The sequence below is a fragment of the Paramacrobiotus metropolitanus genome, unplaced genomic scaffold, assembly GCF_019649055.1.
Source record: "Paramacrobiotus metropolitanus isolate TYO unplaced genomic scaffold, Prichtersi_v1.0 Parri_scaffold0000076, whole genome shotgun sequence".
Classification (NCBI taxonomy): domain Eukaryota; kingdom Metazoa; phylum Tardigrada; class Eutardigrada; order Parachela; family Macrobiotidae; genus Paramacrobiotus; species Paramacrobiotus metropolitanus.
The window spans coordinates 356,403-374,834 of record NW_026570296.1 but is presented as its reverse complement, the minus strand read 5'-3'; the positions used below and the strand labels follow the sequence as shown (position 1 = coordinate 374,834).

The 18,432-nt window shown below is 42.8% G+C and overlaps 1 protein-coding gene across 3 annotated transcripts in view; it reads left to right on the top strand.

The window, feature by feature from the left end:
• Positions 1–2,612: 2,612 nt before the first annotated feature.
• Positions 2,613–18,432, top strand: part of LOC129595312 (BTB/POZ domain-containing protein 3-like) — a 37,504-nt gene continuing 21,684 nt past the window's right edge. Inside the window, exons 1-2 of one of the 3 annotated variants that reach the window (XM_055492274.1) lie at positions 2,613–3,393; positions 5,067–8,762. In XM_055492274.1, coding sequence (XP_055348249.1) covers positions 5,311–7,008 — 1,698 coding nt within the window. In that variant the 5' untranslated portion in view covers positions 2,613–3,393; positions 5,067–5,310 and the 3' untranslated portion in view covers positions 7,009–8,762. Of the gene's footprint in view, positions 3,394–5,066; positions 8,763–14,752; positions 14,908–14,999; positions 15,219–18,432 lie in introns of those variants that run through there. The other 2 variants (XM_055492275.1, XM_055492276.1) reach the window with 2 other exon arrangements.

Sequence of the window (18,432 nt, the reverse complement as noted above, 5' to 3'; positions counted from 1 at the left end):
ATTATTTTTCAAACAGCATATCTTGGAAGGAGACATTACATTTCCAGCAACTGCGCCTTCTGTTCTAGTGAAGCTGTACCCAGTAGTTACCGGTATATGCAACCGCACAACCTTGTGAGCAACATTTTGGAGCATATTCATACCTATGCAACTGTTTGCCAACAAACACCACATTATGTTGATGTTCGTATACTTTTACCCGTTAAATCCCAATTGCATGGAGAAATTTCCGGTATACCTGTCATTTTGAGACGCTTGACAGTTACTAACAGCCCCTTATGGCGTAGTTTTATTCAGGAATTATGATTAAAGATGGTCTACAGAGTAGTTGCTAACACTTAACAAACAGTATAGAATGCTGTGTTTTTGGCAAAATGGCAAGTGGAGAATCGGAGATATCAATATGTATACGCATAATACGCCTCTACGGGAACGATTTTGATGGTGAGCCGCCAATGGAAGCCAGGTCAGCTTCCGCCGGAATCAGCTGTTCAAAGAATCAGAGGTAAACTCGTGGTGTGCTGTTACGTGTAACTCGGTAGCTTCGTTACGCTGGCTGGCTGTCAGCCGAAACCAGTCCTAAAACTCCACAACAGCTGTCAACTTGTCAGTTCCTTCCGATCTTTATTTTCTGGTTTTGACTTTTTTGTTTATGCCTTGCAATTTATTCCTTTCGTTTTGCGTTTCTTTTGACACTGAGAAGTCCGAAAAGAGATTTCACAAGATAATTTAACACTTTGACTCGCCTTCTGTTGGCAGTAATTACTACACTAGACACTACTGTACGACTCGTACAGTACGAGTATCTTCAGTATCATTACTTTAAGTGCTGATCTCGTATAGTATCGAACTATCTACAGAGTCTCTCTCGTCCAAGTTGGATTGTGCAGTAGCGCAGTTGGAGCTGGATCATGTCCCAACCATCGTTCATCAGTGCTGAACATCGAGGCACGGTTCCTCACATCGCCAGTCGGATGAAGGCCGTCTTGGCTAACGGAGAGCTCAGCGATATTGAATTTGCCGTGGGTCGCGAACATGGCGACCTGAAGATGTTTCCAGCCCATAAGTGTGTGCTGCTTTGACATACGACGAATGCATATGCATGTATTATTGTATTGACTCCTAACATGATGATGTAAACATTGCAGGTTCGCTCTGAGCATCAGCAGCGATGTGTTCTACACCATGTTTCACGGGAGCTTGGCGAAACGCGACGCAACCATCATTCCAGTTCCTGAAATCCTTCCCGAAGCGTTTGCTATCATGCTCAGGTATTCAACGTTAGTTATGCAACGTTAAAGGAGCCCTCTGTCGTTCTGCTTGCTTGCCATAACGACTCAATACTTACCTGACTGGATACTTGAAAAGTAGGCTGTGGGACTGAAGACGGCTTGTGCTTGCAACAGTTTGTGCATTAGGCAACCATTTCGCGAAATCCTTTCGCAGCTATAGGTTTTTGCTCCCTTTCAGCTACATTTACACTGATTCCGTGGAGAATCTGAAGCCTGAGAACGTCATACACACCCTGTACTGCGCTGACAAGTACGATTTGCCATGGTTGGCGGACCGCTGCATGGGTTTCGTTTTCGAGCAGGTGAAGCCCCACAACTGCCTTATGCTCCTGGAAAACGTAAGTCTGCATCAACGTGAGTCTGCATTATCGCTCTTAATAGGGGCATCGCGGCTTTTTGTAGGCGCTCCGCTGGACTCCCGATTGTGAGCAGATTGTGGAGAAGTGCCTGGATGTCGTGGACGAGTTCAGCATGACTGTGTTCCAGTCGGATGGGTTCACGGAGATCGGAATGAAGACGCTGGAGATGATTCTGCAGCGTGATACACTGTCGGCTGAGGAGAATGTCATTTACACCGCCGTAGAAAAGTAAGCTGTCACTGTTTTGAAATTTTTTGCAGTTGTGTGCCCCACGTGAGTATACCAATTAAGCGTTAATGTCGTAGATGGGCGATAGCTGCCTGCACTCAGAAGCACCTGCCTCCCTCCGCTGCGAATCTTCGGAAAGTGCTGGCGGATGCTGTGTTCCTAATTCGCTTTCCGCTGCTGACGGATAAGCAACTGGCGATCGGACCCGCTAAGGTTAGCTGGCACTACCATGCTCCCAAGAAAAAGACATTTGCTTGATGTTCTTTTATTGGCAACAGTCACCCAAACAACAGTAACTGCAAGCGCTGATACACTAATTAATAGTTAAAAATGAAACATTAAAAAAACAACTGAAATCCTTGCTTGATTAGTTATTGTGCTGTTGTGCAGAATGGTATGCTGGATTCGGAGGAAGTGTCTAAGATTTACGTGTACAAGCACTCAGACATTAAGGAACCGCTAAAGTTTTCCACGGAGCCTCGGAAATATTTGACCTATGGGTTCTGCGTGTCCCAAACCAGCTCCGGCGTACACCCATTTACGGATAAACCCTATAAGCCCAAAGAGCAGATCGTCCTGGCGTGCAAGAGCGGCTACTGGCATCCCGCCAAAGTGTGCGGCGACAATTTAGTGGACCCCCATCCCCCGCTGGTCCTGAAGCTAGATCCACCGTCTGCTGCATCCCTCGTTGCACCGACACAGGTCGTGCGTGCTGCGGATATTCTCCAACGTGGCCAGCTAGTGTATGTCTACATTGATGGTGCGTTTATGGAAGCGAAGTATGGTCAGCAGCGCGCAGGACTGCATACGGTTAGCGTCGCCGGCCGTGAATACAGTGTGGATTTTATGCAGCTCAAGTTTTCCGGCAAGCAGATGGACCAATGGAAGGCTGACCAAAAGTAGTAGAGTGCGCTTGGATCAGATAAGGCGGCGGTGAAATCTCTTTAGTGTTACATGTAGACTTTGTTCTGATGCTCGGCTCGCTACTTCTCCCTTGCCCAATGCCTGAATCACTTAGTATGTGCCGATTCTCCTGTAATGCGCTTTCTGATTGTCAAGGGCGATATGCCCGTTCATGCTGTTATCTGATATACCGTTCCACTTGTTGCTCTGATATACCGCTGTTTTTGTGCTTTTCTGGCACAGTCGCCTCGGATTACAGTCCGATTTCCTTCAATAACAATCCCTGACTCGCATTTGCCGTCTCGTTCGTTGCCGTTAATGCATATTTCCGTAAACACTGCATATTAGACTACGAAACCGGCCGGTCTTACACCGCCGTGACCTTTCCTTTTATTTCGCTCTGCCAATTATTCATGTAACAAATGGTCCTCATTGACTGAGAAAATACCTGTCGGTTATTACAGTCGTCTTTCTATTTTTCCTTGTATTCGGTCCTGTCCTATGCCGTGTTAACCGGTGACCGTTATTTCCGGCATCGCCGTGCCATTACCTGGCCACCTGGCATTTCCCTTGCGCATTGCCTCAGCATGGACCGGCAACATACCGGAAACGTGAGTCTTTATATTTAATAACCCGAAAAGTGATTAGAGACGGTTGTCAGCCGTTCGACAGTGCACGTGAATTATATCAGTGCATGACACTGTAGTGTCATATGTGCCGTAATACGGCCGTGTGTGTTTTACCATTGTTGAAAATGTTTGCATTTCATTAATTTCTTTCGTGAATAATCCATTATTCGTTCTAAAATTTAAATATGGTATACGAATTGTCACTTGTTCAGCGAATCAATAATCAGGTGTATATACATCGATTGTCGCAGACTTATTCTTTTCAAAATAATAATGAACTAGCGACATTTTGCAGTCATCTGTTTATTCAATATTCGACTGTATTGTATGTCGAGTGGAAAAATCTGGATACTGAAGATACAGGGATTTTATTTAAAATGCCTATTACGGATTCTCTTGTTCAAGATATTGTTGATCGTTTGGTATCGTTCGGTGGTATGCGCAATGTGCTGCAAATTCCTGAATAGAATAATTCACTGATCACCGTATTTAATATTTCAATATTTGCATTTCCTAATTGTCTTTATTGCGTGTATTCTCTTTTCATGAAAATTATTGCGCGGTATTTCTTTCCTTTCTGTTATGCATTTTAAGAAATGTTATTCGACTATAAAGTTCTTTGTCGCCGTACATCTGATGGCGTAATCTACTGGCGCTTCTTTCGGGATGCAAATCACGCTGACGAAGACGCTTTCGATTCTTTTTGTAATACCTTTTTCGAAAATAATCCTGAGGCATTGCTAATTGATTACGTGACATTCAACCCCGTCGGAAGCGGTATTAATGTTCGTGAAAAGAGTACGGATGCATATGTACAAAAATATATTGCTGAGGCAACGTGCCCTTGTTGTAAGCATTCTTATGTATGAATGTCATTTTTGCTTTGGAATAAATATATATATTCTTTTATCTCATTCTTTTCAATGATCTGTTGTGAAATGCAATTCTCATATAAAACTGTTTCACGTGATCATACGGGCCGAATAATTCACAGTGTTTGGCAGACAACAGAAAGTGATGATGTTGATGAATTCGCAGATTTTTGTACTGCGATTTTCAGCAACGATGCAAAAGTTTTGTTTGTCCATTGTATTGTCCTTGAGTCCAGGAGAGCACATTTAGTTGCGCCTCGACAAAACCTGAGTGACCTTTATGTCTTCCAATATATAACACAAACCGTGTGTCCTTGCTGTAACACGTTGTTGGTTAATGCGCATCGACAAAATCCGCATCGATTGTAAGATTCCCTTTTCTCTTTGATGTGGTTTCATAATTCGAAAATTTATTTACAGTTTTCTGGACTTCATTCTATTATTTTTGTCTTCTTCTTGCAAATAATATTCATATTTTCCGGTTATGCTCTATAGAGCTACGTTTTATTTTTGTACGTATCCATTTAAACAGCATAAATATTATGCTGCACATAGCATTCAACATGTATGTTATCAGATGAACTTTATTTTTCCAAAACGTGACCCGTTCTATATTAAAATAAGAGAATCGTTACCTCGGGATGAATCATCCCGTTATACGGTTCCGGCGAAGCGTATGCGCGCTGGTCTACCAAGTTTCGTAACACTTTCCCTTCTCCTTTTACTCTGTACCCTGTCGGGTACGTACGGACTGAACACTACGCTATGCGATTGCTCACGCAGCAAATACGTGGGAATTGCTGACCTTTCTGCGCGAATTCGATGCGATCAGTTGGATAGCCCTATCAGAGAAACTCATGATGTCAAGTACTATCTTCTTGACTATAAAAACATCACCCGACTTTTTCCCGGCTCCGCTTGCCGTATAATTCTGAAAAGTACGATACAAGAAGGGTTTTTCTTCGGCGGGTATAACAGCCAGAATTTTGAGGTAGCACTCCCGGTCACCGCTGACCAGTGCCGTGACATGGTCCGAACAAAAACTTGTAGTGGCAACGCAATGATTAAAAGTGGACGTACTTGGGTATACGACGCAATACCTGTGGTTGAACGCCGGTGGAACCAATTCCGCCGTGCCGACGTCGTTACCTGTCTCTTGGAGAACGTCACCCTCGAAACAACGTGTGACGACTGCCCAGTACTTTCCGCTACCGGCGAAATCTCTTCGTCGATTCTTGCCGAGTCCAGTATTCATCCGCACGTAACTTACGTGTGGACTACTGACAAAAACCATACGAAGTGTCGCGCTAACACGGTTCTTAACAGCGAGGGACAGTTGTTTCAATTAAAATCAGGAGAGATCCACATTCGTGACCATCTACATCAACTCAGCTTTACGGTTGAGGAAAAAATGGAACGAACATGCGATGAAGGCGCATCTGTTCATTACGTCCGCTCCCATCCGACACTCCGAATAAAATTTTACCACGCTTGGTATCGTCCAAACGTCACTGAAAAAATCCGCCCTCCAGCTCGCCCACCTGTTGGCATCCAAAGTCGGTTGAATGCCAACCTTTCGGCGGAAATTGCCACCTTGTTGTCGTCCCACCTTCAGTACGTTGAGGATTTCTTCGCGTTTCAAGAAATGAAAATTTTCAATCACCTGCACAAGTTGCAATGCCAGGCCGATAAAACCGAAATGGAAAATCTGATACTACTTAGTCAGTTTTCCCCTGTGGTTGTCGGAACCAAACTCGGTTTCCCGAAATGCCAGGCTGCTGTAGTTCTAGGTGATTCAGCTACTATTTACCAGTGCACGGAGGTTAACGTCACGATCGGCGTAAAATACTCCACATGCGGACCAGATCCGTACATCGCAGCCGAAAATGATGACCGCGGCTACACTGTTGCTCTCGACGGTGAAACCCTTAAAAGACATTCAGTTTGCCTCCATCGGCACTCGGTAGTAATCGTACACGGAACTCTCTACCGCTACCAAGACGGTGCCTGGACTCCTGTAAATCCTATTTTCCATAAAACGCTTGCGCACTGGCATTACACTGCAAAATTCCTGACGGACAACTTGGAAGACACTCTCGGTGACTCCTTGTCAGTGGATCCTTTCCGGTTTCTCGACTTGACAGCCGAGTTATCCGGCCTGATGTTGGAGACCGGTATTTCAAATTTGAGTACCATAATTACTCCAAAATATGTTCAGAGTACGATGAAGTCCATGACATGGCATAGCCTCTTAAATATTTCGTTTACTTCGATCACCGTTTTTATTGCTATTGTGTTTTGCGTTCGGTATCACCGAACGGTGATCGCGTTTTTAAGCTGTCTTATAGATTGTTGCCGCCCGCGTTCGCGCCGGCAATACGATTTTCAGCCTCGACGGCAGGAAACGGCTGCGGTCACCGTTGCCGCTGCGGAAACCCAGGACAGGAACCTTTCTCGGACTGTACACACACGGACGGTGGACATTCCCATGACGCCGCGTTACCGTCCTTCGGACATGGTGCGACAGGATCCTGTCTACGCCAATGCGCGTATGGTCGCCGAGGACTCGGATGGATCAACGATCGGCGCACGGACTCCCTCTCCGGAGCACACGGTTGGAACACGGACGGAACCGACGGTGACCTTTGGAAATGCGTTGATGGAACAGCGCCGGAAGTTGGCACCGGTTCGGTACGGAACTCCACCGACCGTGAGCAGCGTATAACCGCTTAGCATTAGCCTTATTTTTCCGCTCATGTAAAGTCAGCCAGCACATTAATTAAAATTTCGCAAAAAAAAAAAAATTTTTTATTGAAAAAATTTCAAAAACATTGTATTTTATGCTGTTTGTTTTTATATTTTGCTTAGATAATTCAAATCAAGTCAGGTTCTCGCTTGTATTTAGTTCAATTTCAAAATGGTCAGGATTAATTACTTCAATTTTCAATAAACAGGATCATTTTATTTTGTAGAAAATTTACCAAAAAACATTGGTCAGGAAATTTCCTTGGTTACTTGTCAGATTTTACTTCCAATTTTTAAAACAAAAGGAAAGGTTCGTGAAGATAGACCCGGTTCTATCCCCGGGAACCCAGTTATATTAAATTCACTACCTAAAGCCTTATGTCATCGATTTTTATCAGCCATTACAGCCTTGCAATAATCAATGAGTGCTCGTAATAGGTAGCCTGCATTATGGTCATGGTTAACGCATTGTATTTTCTGGGGCAAAATTTGAAATTAATTAATTAAAATTTCCTACGAAGATGCTGGTGCAGCAGTTTGTTTGCTAAATGTCGAGGTGAGTATAATTGCTAAAAATCATCTTAAAAAACAACGAAGTCCTTAATAAAATAAAAGTGTCTGATCAGCCATCCCGTTGCTGTAGCAATACTTTGGTCATGGGCGCGTAACAACTCTAGCTTTCGGCGCATCACTGGTTTACGAGGTGTTGAGCCGTAAGTACGCGACTTGACCGCGAGACATGCTACTAATCTACTCAGACCGATTAATAACGCACTCGTCTGTACAAGTACCAGTGTACGAAAAATTCCAACATGGGGAAACGAAGTGGACGCTATGCGCGTGTTATAGACAGGCGAACAAACAGTGTTTGAAACCAGCGAAATCAGATCATGGAAATGAGCGAATGAATTTTTCGTACAGATTTTGCCTCAGAGAATAGGATTTTCTGTTTAATTTCGTGAATACGGTGTAGTGTTGTGGTTTTGGTGTATGGTTGACCGCGGATCAAAGTTCAAGTTCAAGTGCGACCGAATGATATCATCAATAGCAACGCATTTATTATGAAAATGAGTCAGGGAATCTAAATCCAAAAACATTTATAAAATGAAAATTTGGTTTAACCCAGGTTTTCCCTAAAAGCGTTACGAAAATAAAATACAAAATATCTCGCTGTACTACCTATATTTCTTATAATCATATCAAGTATAAATATTATTCGCATAATAATACCTGTTGTTTCTTGAATGTGTTTTGAAAATTTCTAAACGCAAAAATAGCTGCTTTATTGTATTGCTGGTTGACTGGCTTTTCTGCTTCTTTTATATTAGTTATGGACTGCGGACAGTCCTTTTTCATGGAGAGAAGTGTTACATGTAGACTTTGTTCTGATGCTCGGCTCGCTACTTCTCCCTTGCCCAATGCCTGAATCACTTAGTATGTGCCGATTCTCCTGTAATGCGCTTTCTGATTGTCAAGGGCGATATGCCCGTTCATGCTGTTATCTGATATACCGTTCCACTTGTTGCTCTGATATACCGCTGTTTTTGTGCTTTTCTGGCACAGTCGCCTCGGATTACAGTCCGATTTCCTTCAATAACAATCCCTGACTCGCATTTGCCGTCTCGTTCGTTGCCGTTAATGCATATTTCCGTAAACACTGCATATTAGACTACGAAACCGGCCGGTCTTACACCGCCGTGACCTTTCCTTTTATTTCGCTCTGCCAATTATTCATGTAACATTAGTTGATGATATTATGATGAACTGGTAAAAATTCGCCCGTGATGTTTGATTGACAGGCCATGTATGATTAGGATATGCCTAATGTCGCTCTCTGTTTTCATTTTTTTATTCTGTGTGTTTTCATGCATTGTGGTAGTTGGATTTCATTCCTTCGTACAGAGTTATCAATGTTCTGTTGTTACTGTAGCTTGAAGAAGCACTCCGAAATTACGTGGAACCTTAATACCGAACAATTACAGACAGTAGTCATTAATAAATAGTAAGACATACAAGATCCCCGGATCGATGGCAGGATCGATTTTAATTTTTATCATTTTGTACGAAAAGCGGGGGCTTGAGATGGAGCTAATCGCCGCTTTTTGCCATGTACGGAGTGACGGAGTACAGAGTACTTTTGGGCTAATATGCGATCATGCGATGTACAAGTACAGAGCAGTACTCTGTAAAGTGTACACATCACATACCGAAATTGTCAGGCACGCAGCGTGCCCGACAATTTCTTTAAAAATGGATCAAAACTCTATTATTTTATAGTAATAGTTTATGCTTTATAGTAGTACACATGCAGTTTTGCTAGTTAGGTACTGTACTACTCGTAGTCTCGTACCTGTAGTCGCTAGTTAGGATCCGAGTATTTCCGCCGGAAACAGGTGTTTGTAGGCGAACTCCAGGTAGGCTGTTACGTGTACAGTATTGTACTGCGAATCCGAGGTATATATAATGTATTGGTATATATAGTGTTACTAGGTAACTACTGCGTTCAGTTTCACAAGAACAGGATTCGCAGTTCTTAATAGATATTACTTCTATCCCCTTCCAAAATATGCTGTTCGAAAAATAATGCCACTCCCAAAATTGCGCCCCTCCCCGAAATAAGCCCCCTCCACCATGGCCATCGAACTATTTGCACCCCGGAGCCACAAATTCGATAATTACGGTATTCGTCAACTAATGCAGAACCAACAAATTTATCAGAACGCCAGCTCAGATGTGGCATATAAGTATCCACATTCCTCGTACCTGGACAACCTATGGATTATAATCGATAATAACGTAGACTAATTCGATAGCTGTTTAGCTTAGACGCAGTTCTCCAGAAACCTGGCACGCCCAGGAAGCGGATTTCGGATAGCCAGAACACCGAAATATGATAGCTCAGTGCAGAAGGCTGATCGCTACTGTTCTTACTGACGACGATGTTCCTGCAAACAGTGCACACCGTTGGCAGCGTACTGCGCCCACCTTGCTAATGTGTATTTCGCCGAAAGCGAATTCCTCACCGGAATAGCTTTCCGACTTTTATACGATCGCTGTGTCTGTACTTCTCCCGCAGCTCTCGGATATCCGCAACCGTATAATTAATGATACCCTCACCACGAACATCTGGAAGTGCCCCATAACGTTCGCAGTATGATTGCAAGTTTCAACGAAAGCAAGAGCGATCTCACTTTGTCGGGATTCCGCACAGAACGAAAGCTGTGGTTGGCGGTGGCATGCTTATAGTGATAGATGTCCCATCCTTCCGATTGCCGCAATAAGCCGCTCTGCACAAACATAACACAACAAGATTTCACGGAAAACGTTCGACTGTATTTCGGGCCCACAGTTGCCCAGGCATTATTATCTGTACAGTGCACTAGATTGTCCGTTGCCAGAGCCTCTAAAGTCTGTCTCTAACTGAAATAACGGAGTGTAGTAACCAATTCCGATTATATAATAAGATCAATAAATCACAAATAAATATTAAATAGCATGACCACCTTCACGGGACCGTCCAGTAGCTGATTATCGGTCAAGAGCGGAAATCGGATGAGAAAGAAAGCCTGACCCAGTATCTCACGGCGATTGGCCGAAGAAGCTTCCATGTTCCGTTTGCTTGCACATGCTCACAGCCCACCTATCAAAAAAATGCTGATCAAAGTCTGTTATAAAAACGGGCTCGGATCGCCTTTCAGTACTGCAAAACCTAATTTACCTATCAACCGCCGAGCAAATGGTGGCCTCTTCGGCGGTCAGCGTATCCCGTTGGAGAATGATGCGTAGCGCCTCCTCTCCAAGCGCACAGAACTGCTCCGATTCCCAGATACTTTTTGCCGATTCATCAATCAGGGCTAAGCACTTCGCCAAGATGCTCGGCGCTGGACATGCGTAGAAGATCGCTTACACAGCACAACCTGTTAATATATGCTGCAGCAAATGCCACCACGAGAAAACCTACAGTTTCCAGCATATCCAGGCAGTTGTTGTCGTTGAGCCCATTCAGGACGAAATCAGTGCACTTGCCCACGAGCAGTGCGACGTCATATTTGTCCGCGCAAGCCAGTATAGGGAAGACGGTATCATGGGTGAACTCCACGGTATCGGTATAGATGTAGCTGCAAATGTTCTTGTCAATACTTGTCATTTGCGGTATTGGCTGGCAAGAAAAGTCGGGAAATTTAGTAAAGATGGATAGTGAGGTACCGGAGTATATAAAGGAAGGCCTCGGGATGTACGTCCGGAATGTCGATGGGAGCGGTGCAGCGCTCCGGTACACTCCCGTAGAACATCGCCTGAAACACAGTTCTGCGGGCACTCAGGACGCTTCTGCACGAAACATTTGAAGATAATCAGACCCTTATCAGGCGGAAATGTAAGTACGGTAGAAGCACGTGCTACAAAGCACTATGACAGTAGTTACACTTCGTTCCAAACTTTTACAAGCAAATGTAGTTTACACTTAAACTCAAATATCCAATAGCTAGTACATACTGATTTACCTGTGAGCTGGAATAATCTTCACGGTACCGTAATCCCGTCCCACTGCGAACTGGACATCGCTGATTTCGCCACTGGCCAAGATGTGCCGCGTGCCATCACCGATCATCGCAATTCCAGCGTGATCTCCCGAATCAGCGGAGGGTGTCGGCTGAGACTGACAATACGGAATTTCAGGCGTGAATTTCTAAACAACCGAGCAGAAAGCAAGTCCTTTCTAAACGCAGCTAAAATCAGACTGTTTTAACTGTATCATCAACAGCCAGAATTTCAAAAACCTTCAATTCAGTATGAGAACTGCTTATTGCACGAAACAATAGAAACCTAGGGATATTGAATTATGAAGCATGATTTGGTCTTAAAGCTTTCTGGTTCTGGTTGCAGCTGCCCGGTTATAATCGACAGTGGCCCAAACAAGTAGAAATGATTGGCCCAAACTGAAGAAGCCTAAAACACAAAATACTTTAATATGAAAAAACTGACAACTGACTGTTCGTCGTTTGGGTCAAAAAAGCATAATCTGCAAGTACGTACTATGTGGACGTACGATACCTATTACACATAGCACGTGTACCTCTGTACATACTACATAGCACAGATACCGGTGGCGAGCACTATTAATCCGTATGCGTGTCTCTGGTCTTTCAGTATTTGTCAGTCTACCGGAAATCCGCGTTTTATTCCACGCAGTGCAAATATATATTGATAATTGTCTGTTATTTTCCTGCTTAAAATAAAAGCAGTTGTATACGTGAAACAATATGCGGTACGTGCTGACAGTTTTATTCGAGAAAGGCGGCACACCCATGTAAATTATGAATCATGATGATCATGGCACCTTGCCTGCGCATTGAAAGGGTCAGGAAGCCAAACAAAACATAACTCAAATAAGCATTTTTATCGGTGTACACAGTGTACAAAAATACTAAACGTCAAGCACGTACACGCCTTTACTTGTATGGATAAATCTTATCTTTTACGATTATGAGAACACCGACTTGTTTCTTATAAATCAAATCAGTAATTAAGAATGCTCCTCTTTAGCCTTACGCTCACAGCCAGATCTGCTACGTAGCGAGTATTGTATTGTATTTCTACTTCTATGGACGTAAATTAGTTTTAATCTCCTCAAAAGAAGCGAAAGCAATCCCTCTGCATACACTGTGCATAGTGCATCCAATAGCGCCACTGTTATCTAACATCCCGGTGCTGCGGGAGGCACCAGTATCCAGTCCCATTCCTTGACCGTAACATTTTCTGCACGCAGGTAAAGTACTGCATGTACCGAATACTTTACAGGACACTTGATGGATTCAGACTAACTTAACACCTGACACAACCAATTAACGTACAGTTGCAAATGAATAATTGAAAATGCACGGTACAGATTTGAATGGTGCACGTAGTCATTTTCGTGCTTCTATTAAGGGATTTGGCCCGGTACATAGTACCAAATTGGGGTACATACACGGGAAATTCGCTGTCGCGCGCTCCAAAACCCTTTTTTGCATTGCTTTATGATATTTTGTAGCCAAAGGATTCGTATACATAGGCGAAAAAACCGTTTGTGCGCGCAACATCCGGTTCGGGAGTTATTAGTGACATAAAATTCCAAAAGTTTAAACGCGCGGAGGTGTACCAAAAGTCTCATTATGAACCGAAAATTTTAAAAATCAATTTAAAATTTGAAGAAAATGGTAGAAAGCTGGTTCGGTACCAAAACGATCTTCATAGTAATGTGCATTTTCGTGCAAAATTCGAAGAGTATCGGTTCGTAATGAGACTTTTGGTACACCTCCGCGCGTTTAAACTTTTGGAATTTTATGTCACTAATAACTCCCGAACCGGATGTTGCGCGCACAAACGGTTTTTTCGCCTATGTATACGAATCCTTTGGCTACAAAATATCATAAAGCAATGCAAAAAAGGGTTTGGGAGCGCGCGACAGCGAAAGTTGCCGTGGATGTATACAAATTTGGTACTATGTACCGGGCCAAATCGCTTAAGGCCGAAATGCACGCATAAGGAAGACCGTCCCCCACGGCCGTATGACGAAGAGAATAAGGATTCATCACACAACTGGAAGAGCGACCGAATGTCGAATGGTGTCGAACTTTATGTGCAGCTGGCCAACAATAAGGAAGGTTCTCGGGTATGTTACCGCACGACAGTACCACGCCGGCTGATACGGTACACGCCCAAGATCGCTCGCTCAACGACCGGAAGAATGGAAGACGACCACCGAGTTCGGCATCATACCGTATACGAAGGAAGAATTTCAACCGACAGTGTTAATGTCGGCCCAGCAGTTTCATATATTCTCGTGCAAGCGCTCGGTATATATAGCGAGTACGGACTATCAATTTGAATTTTGGTCAATATGAGTACGAGGCAAGCGGCAACTCTTTCCCATCGCTTTAGTAAATTTTATCACTTTCCCCGCTGCATCTTTCCGTGTGCAGGCGCTCACGTGATACTTGATTTCAGCCGTTTCACGTCTAATAAACCGCTTTGCAGCTATAGTTGATTACGCAGACTGATAAAGAATATAGCGAAGAGGACGGCAGGTGAGATTTTATCGCCGGCTAAGTAAGCGCTGATTACAATGGTGAATAGATACGATATCACGTGAGCGCCTGCGCACGGGTAAGATGCAGCGGGGAAAGTGATAAAATTTACTAAAGCGATGGGAAAGAGTTGCCGCTTGCCTCGTACAGCAAGTAATCTGAATGCTTTGGCAAAGGAAAAATTATATGCACGTTGTGCCCACACCCTTCCGTTTCTCTGTGGTACGATGATGACAAGATGTGCAGCAGACACAGACTGAAGACTCCGCCCAACCTTCTTTCAATCCAAGCCTTGACACTTTGTTGATCCTCGGCTCTTTGTTCTCCTCTAGAATAATCGAAAGAGCAACAGTGATAACTTTTGCAAGAGGGCATACCAGCGGGCAGCAGAAGACAGAAATCACTAGGACAGAGTATAATAGCCACAGAGCGTTGTACAGTATACAATGTAGGACTAAAATGGTCGCATAGCCCCATACCCAGCATTCTGTACGCAAGCGGTGCAGTGCACTTTTACGAAACGGATATTTTGAACTCAGTCGTACAGTGCACTGCGCTGCATCGTACTGAATGTGGAGATGTTGGGTATGCGACCATTTTGTCCTAAGCTGTATAGTAGTAAATATTACGGCTCATTGAGGCGACTCAACTTTTCTACAAACTCGCAGTGTTCAGGCTTTGACGAAATTGGTCCTTCGGGAATTTATTCTGGATTCGGAACTGCTGAATTGTGATCAGAGCTCAAATACGAGTATTATACTCGTAATAGTTATACGAGATGATGGATTGATGGGGCGTTCGCCGTATAAATAGTAGGTACTCGTATTTTTATCCACACTGTATAGTGCATGCTTTGCAGATCCCACTTAACATTTTTAGGTCTTTTTATTTGACTTTTTTGTAGATTGAACCGTATCAGATGTGCCTCTGTATCCAAGGTAAAAGTGGCACCGACTTGTCGCTTTCGCAGATTGTTGTTCGTGTGGTCATTTTTTGGGTTGATTTTTGAATCAAGTTGCTGGCTCACCAGTCTGATCGCACTACCTCCATGCGACGTTCAAAATCAATAACCCTGATCCTGCCGACGCTCATCCACAAGGTGCCTCTCCTGAACAAATGTCTTGTAAGTTTTATTCCTTATTCGCGTCCGATCACCTCGGCCGCATTGAATCACTTAGGCCATACGCTCAATTCGGCCAACGCTTATTTCGGCAACATGACATCTCAAGTTCTCAGCCATCTTGGTTTTCAAGTTTTCTTATGATTTTCTTAAGTTTCCTCAGTTTCTCTCATGTTTTCTTACGTTTCTTTTCTAAGTTCCTTAAGTTTTCTGCGTTCTTCTAAATTTTCTCAGGTTCTCTATGAATTTTTCATGTTGCCTTATGTTTTCGTAGATTTGTTATGCTGTAATGCCTTATGCTTTTTTATGTTTTTTTTTTCAACATTCTCTTATGTTTTTCCAGTTTCATGTGTATTTTTGGCATTTGTCCCTTTTGCCTTTATTGTAAATGTATTTATTCTAATATTGAAGTGATTCTTAAACTGTCATATGACTGGTCACCAGGTCCATTATTAGCTCGTAGAATGACGGCCGAAATTCACGCGGCCGAAATGAAAACGGCCGAAGTGATCGCTAGCCGTGATTGGCGTTTTCCAGCATTTCTATTCCCAGTTTCATGTCACTAATTGAAAAGAATTTTCAATTTGCTAATTTGATCCATTATGTTTGCAAATATAAAGGACCGACGTAACAGCTAAAGAGCAACGCTCAAACAGCGGTAACAACGGTAAAGACGCTCTTTCAGACAATTTCCGTAGCGTTAGAAACAGTTACCTTTTATTCGTGATTTCCTGAACTTATAAGTATCTGTAAGTCTCATCACCGTATTTGTTGTGCTGTTTGCAGTGCTGGCATCTGTTAGGGATGCCGAACAACTTGCTCAACACAATATTATTACCTTGCCTAATTCAAACGCCATGCAGCACAACGCCGACCCCGAGCCCGGCAAAACAAGTTGTTCTTTATCAGATCTAAAAGATAATCGAGGCATCTAAAGTTTCTCGTAGACACAGCATAGGATTTGCATCCGCGGTTTGGTTTCAGTTTTCACACAGAAAACGTGTGCTTTGTCTACGACAAACTAAAATGGCTCGATTTTCTTTTAGATCTCATAAAGGATGACCCGTTTGGTATCGAAATTCTTGAAATTGTTTTGTCTTGCGTTTGAGATATCGCTTGATGATTTTCGTTGGGAAATGCGCCAGGAACCAGCGTTCGTATTCTTGCGCGTTTTCTGTTTATTGGTCATTTGGTCCTTGCCATTTATTTTTTTTGTAAGACAATTTTGACTTCCATTGTAATCTGTTTGTACTGTATTTATATTTAATTCCGCAGTGGAGGTTCAACATTTGTTGTACCGTTTTTTAATGAAACAGGTTGATCATTATAGCTGCAGTTAGCAATTTTCATTAAAATGTTGCAATTTCCGCCAATCCATTATAAAATAACAATCTTCCATCCGCAAAATTACATTTGACTGGCTTTTTAAATTCGGGAAACGAGGTATAAAAACAAAACCTTTCTAACCAAACAACACGATTTTTATGCTGTCGCATAAAAGTAGCGCCGGTAGTGGTAGTACGAGGTGTTTGGAAAAACAGCGGCAAAGGTGGGTTGTAGTAGCATTTACATACTGAAATTCACGCTAAAATTGAGCTGTTTCCTCACGCATTAATGCAATTGCGCAACTAATTTTTACTGCTAACTACAGTGCTTACGTACGGCATAATAGCTGTCTGCAGATGGGCGAGATTTCCGCCAGGTTATAAGGATGACGGGATAAATTTTTCTTGTCACTGAATATAATATTAGAAAACATAGCCCGGTTTAATTAGAACCGGGCTGATACTCGTATTTCGAACGGGTCAGAATAATTTGCATTACGTCATGGCATGGGGTCAGTATTTTGGGACGGGCTGCTTAAGCGAGAAGGGTCACTGATTAAGAAAGTGCGGTTTTTTAAATTGAAGTACAGTACTTATCACTGCTTGTCAGACAGATACCGGAAGTACAGTATTAAGTACTAGCCATCTTGTTGTTGTTGTACCGTATTGTTTTATTGTAGCTTGTATCAGTTATAGAATGTGTCAAGTTAACTGCTAAGTTATTGAGCATGTACAGTAACAATGCAGATACACCAGTTGTTGGAGTGTGTACTAAGTTATGCCTTTCTGTATTTCTCTATTTAGACAATATTATTAATTTACGAACCAGTGCAGCATGGTAATACGCCAATAAGGAATAGTAACATAATGCTTGTGACCCGTAAGTATTGTTGTACCGCATGTTGTTAGTCAGCGGTTTACATTCCAAATATCCGTTTTTCCGCCAATCCTTTTTTGATTTTTAAAGATGAGCCAATCAGCGAAAATTTTATTTCGAACGTGTTTCTTAGATCGCAGAAACAAAAGACTGAAAAACAACTCTTTAAAACAACTACATGATTGATGATTCCACATAGATGTTTTTTGTTAGATATTAGAAAATTACGGTAGAATGGCGTAGAAGATGCTGGATAAAAAACGGCGCGGAGTTAGTTTGTGTTTATAATATAATATAATAATAGAATAAGCAGTTTTTATGGGCTTGGCAAGAATTATTGCAACATGATTATGTGTTGTTGCCCAAGGCCCAACAATATTTTATAAACAATATGTACCAATCGCGCTGGTTAGTACTCGCGCAGCCTGCATTCCGGTCATGCAGTTTTCGGCAGTATCTTGATTATCTTCGATGTGGACAGCAATTGGGCTAGGTGGCTCGGTGGTTGATCCACACGCATTGTCACTGGTGTTACCGGGCGCCACGTCCATGGTTGATCCATTTCCGGTTCCACCGGCTTCACCGATGGCAAACGTGAAATTGTCCTAGAAAATTTAGATGTTTCGTTGTCATGCAAAAAAGAAGGAAATTCTTTACAAAAATGAATCATCTTGTTTTTTTGTGTGCCACTGAGCCTCAACAACGCCATATATAAGTACCCCAGCCAGCTCAGATGTGGCACATAAGTATCTACATTCCTCGTACCTGGACAACCTATGAATTATAATCGCTAATAACGATTTCCGGTAGACTAATTCGATAGCTCTTTGAATTCAGTTTCGTGGATGACCAGTAACAAAAAATACAAGAAAAGCACGTAAGAAACATGAACTCAACAGTTATGCCATTCCGTATCCGCTATCCAACGTCGACGTTTAGACATTTCCATTGTTTCATCACTTCCGCCAGCATCTAGAAAGTTTGCGCAGTTTATATATAAACTGCGCAAACTTTC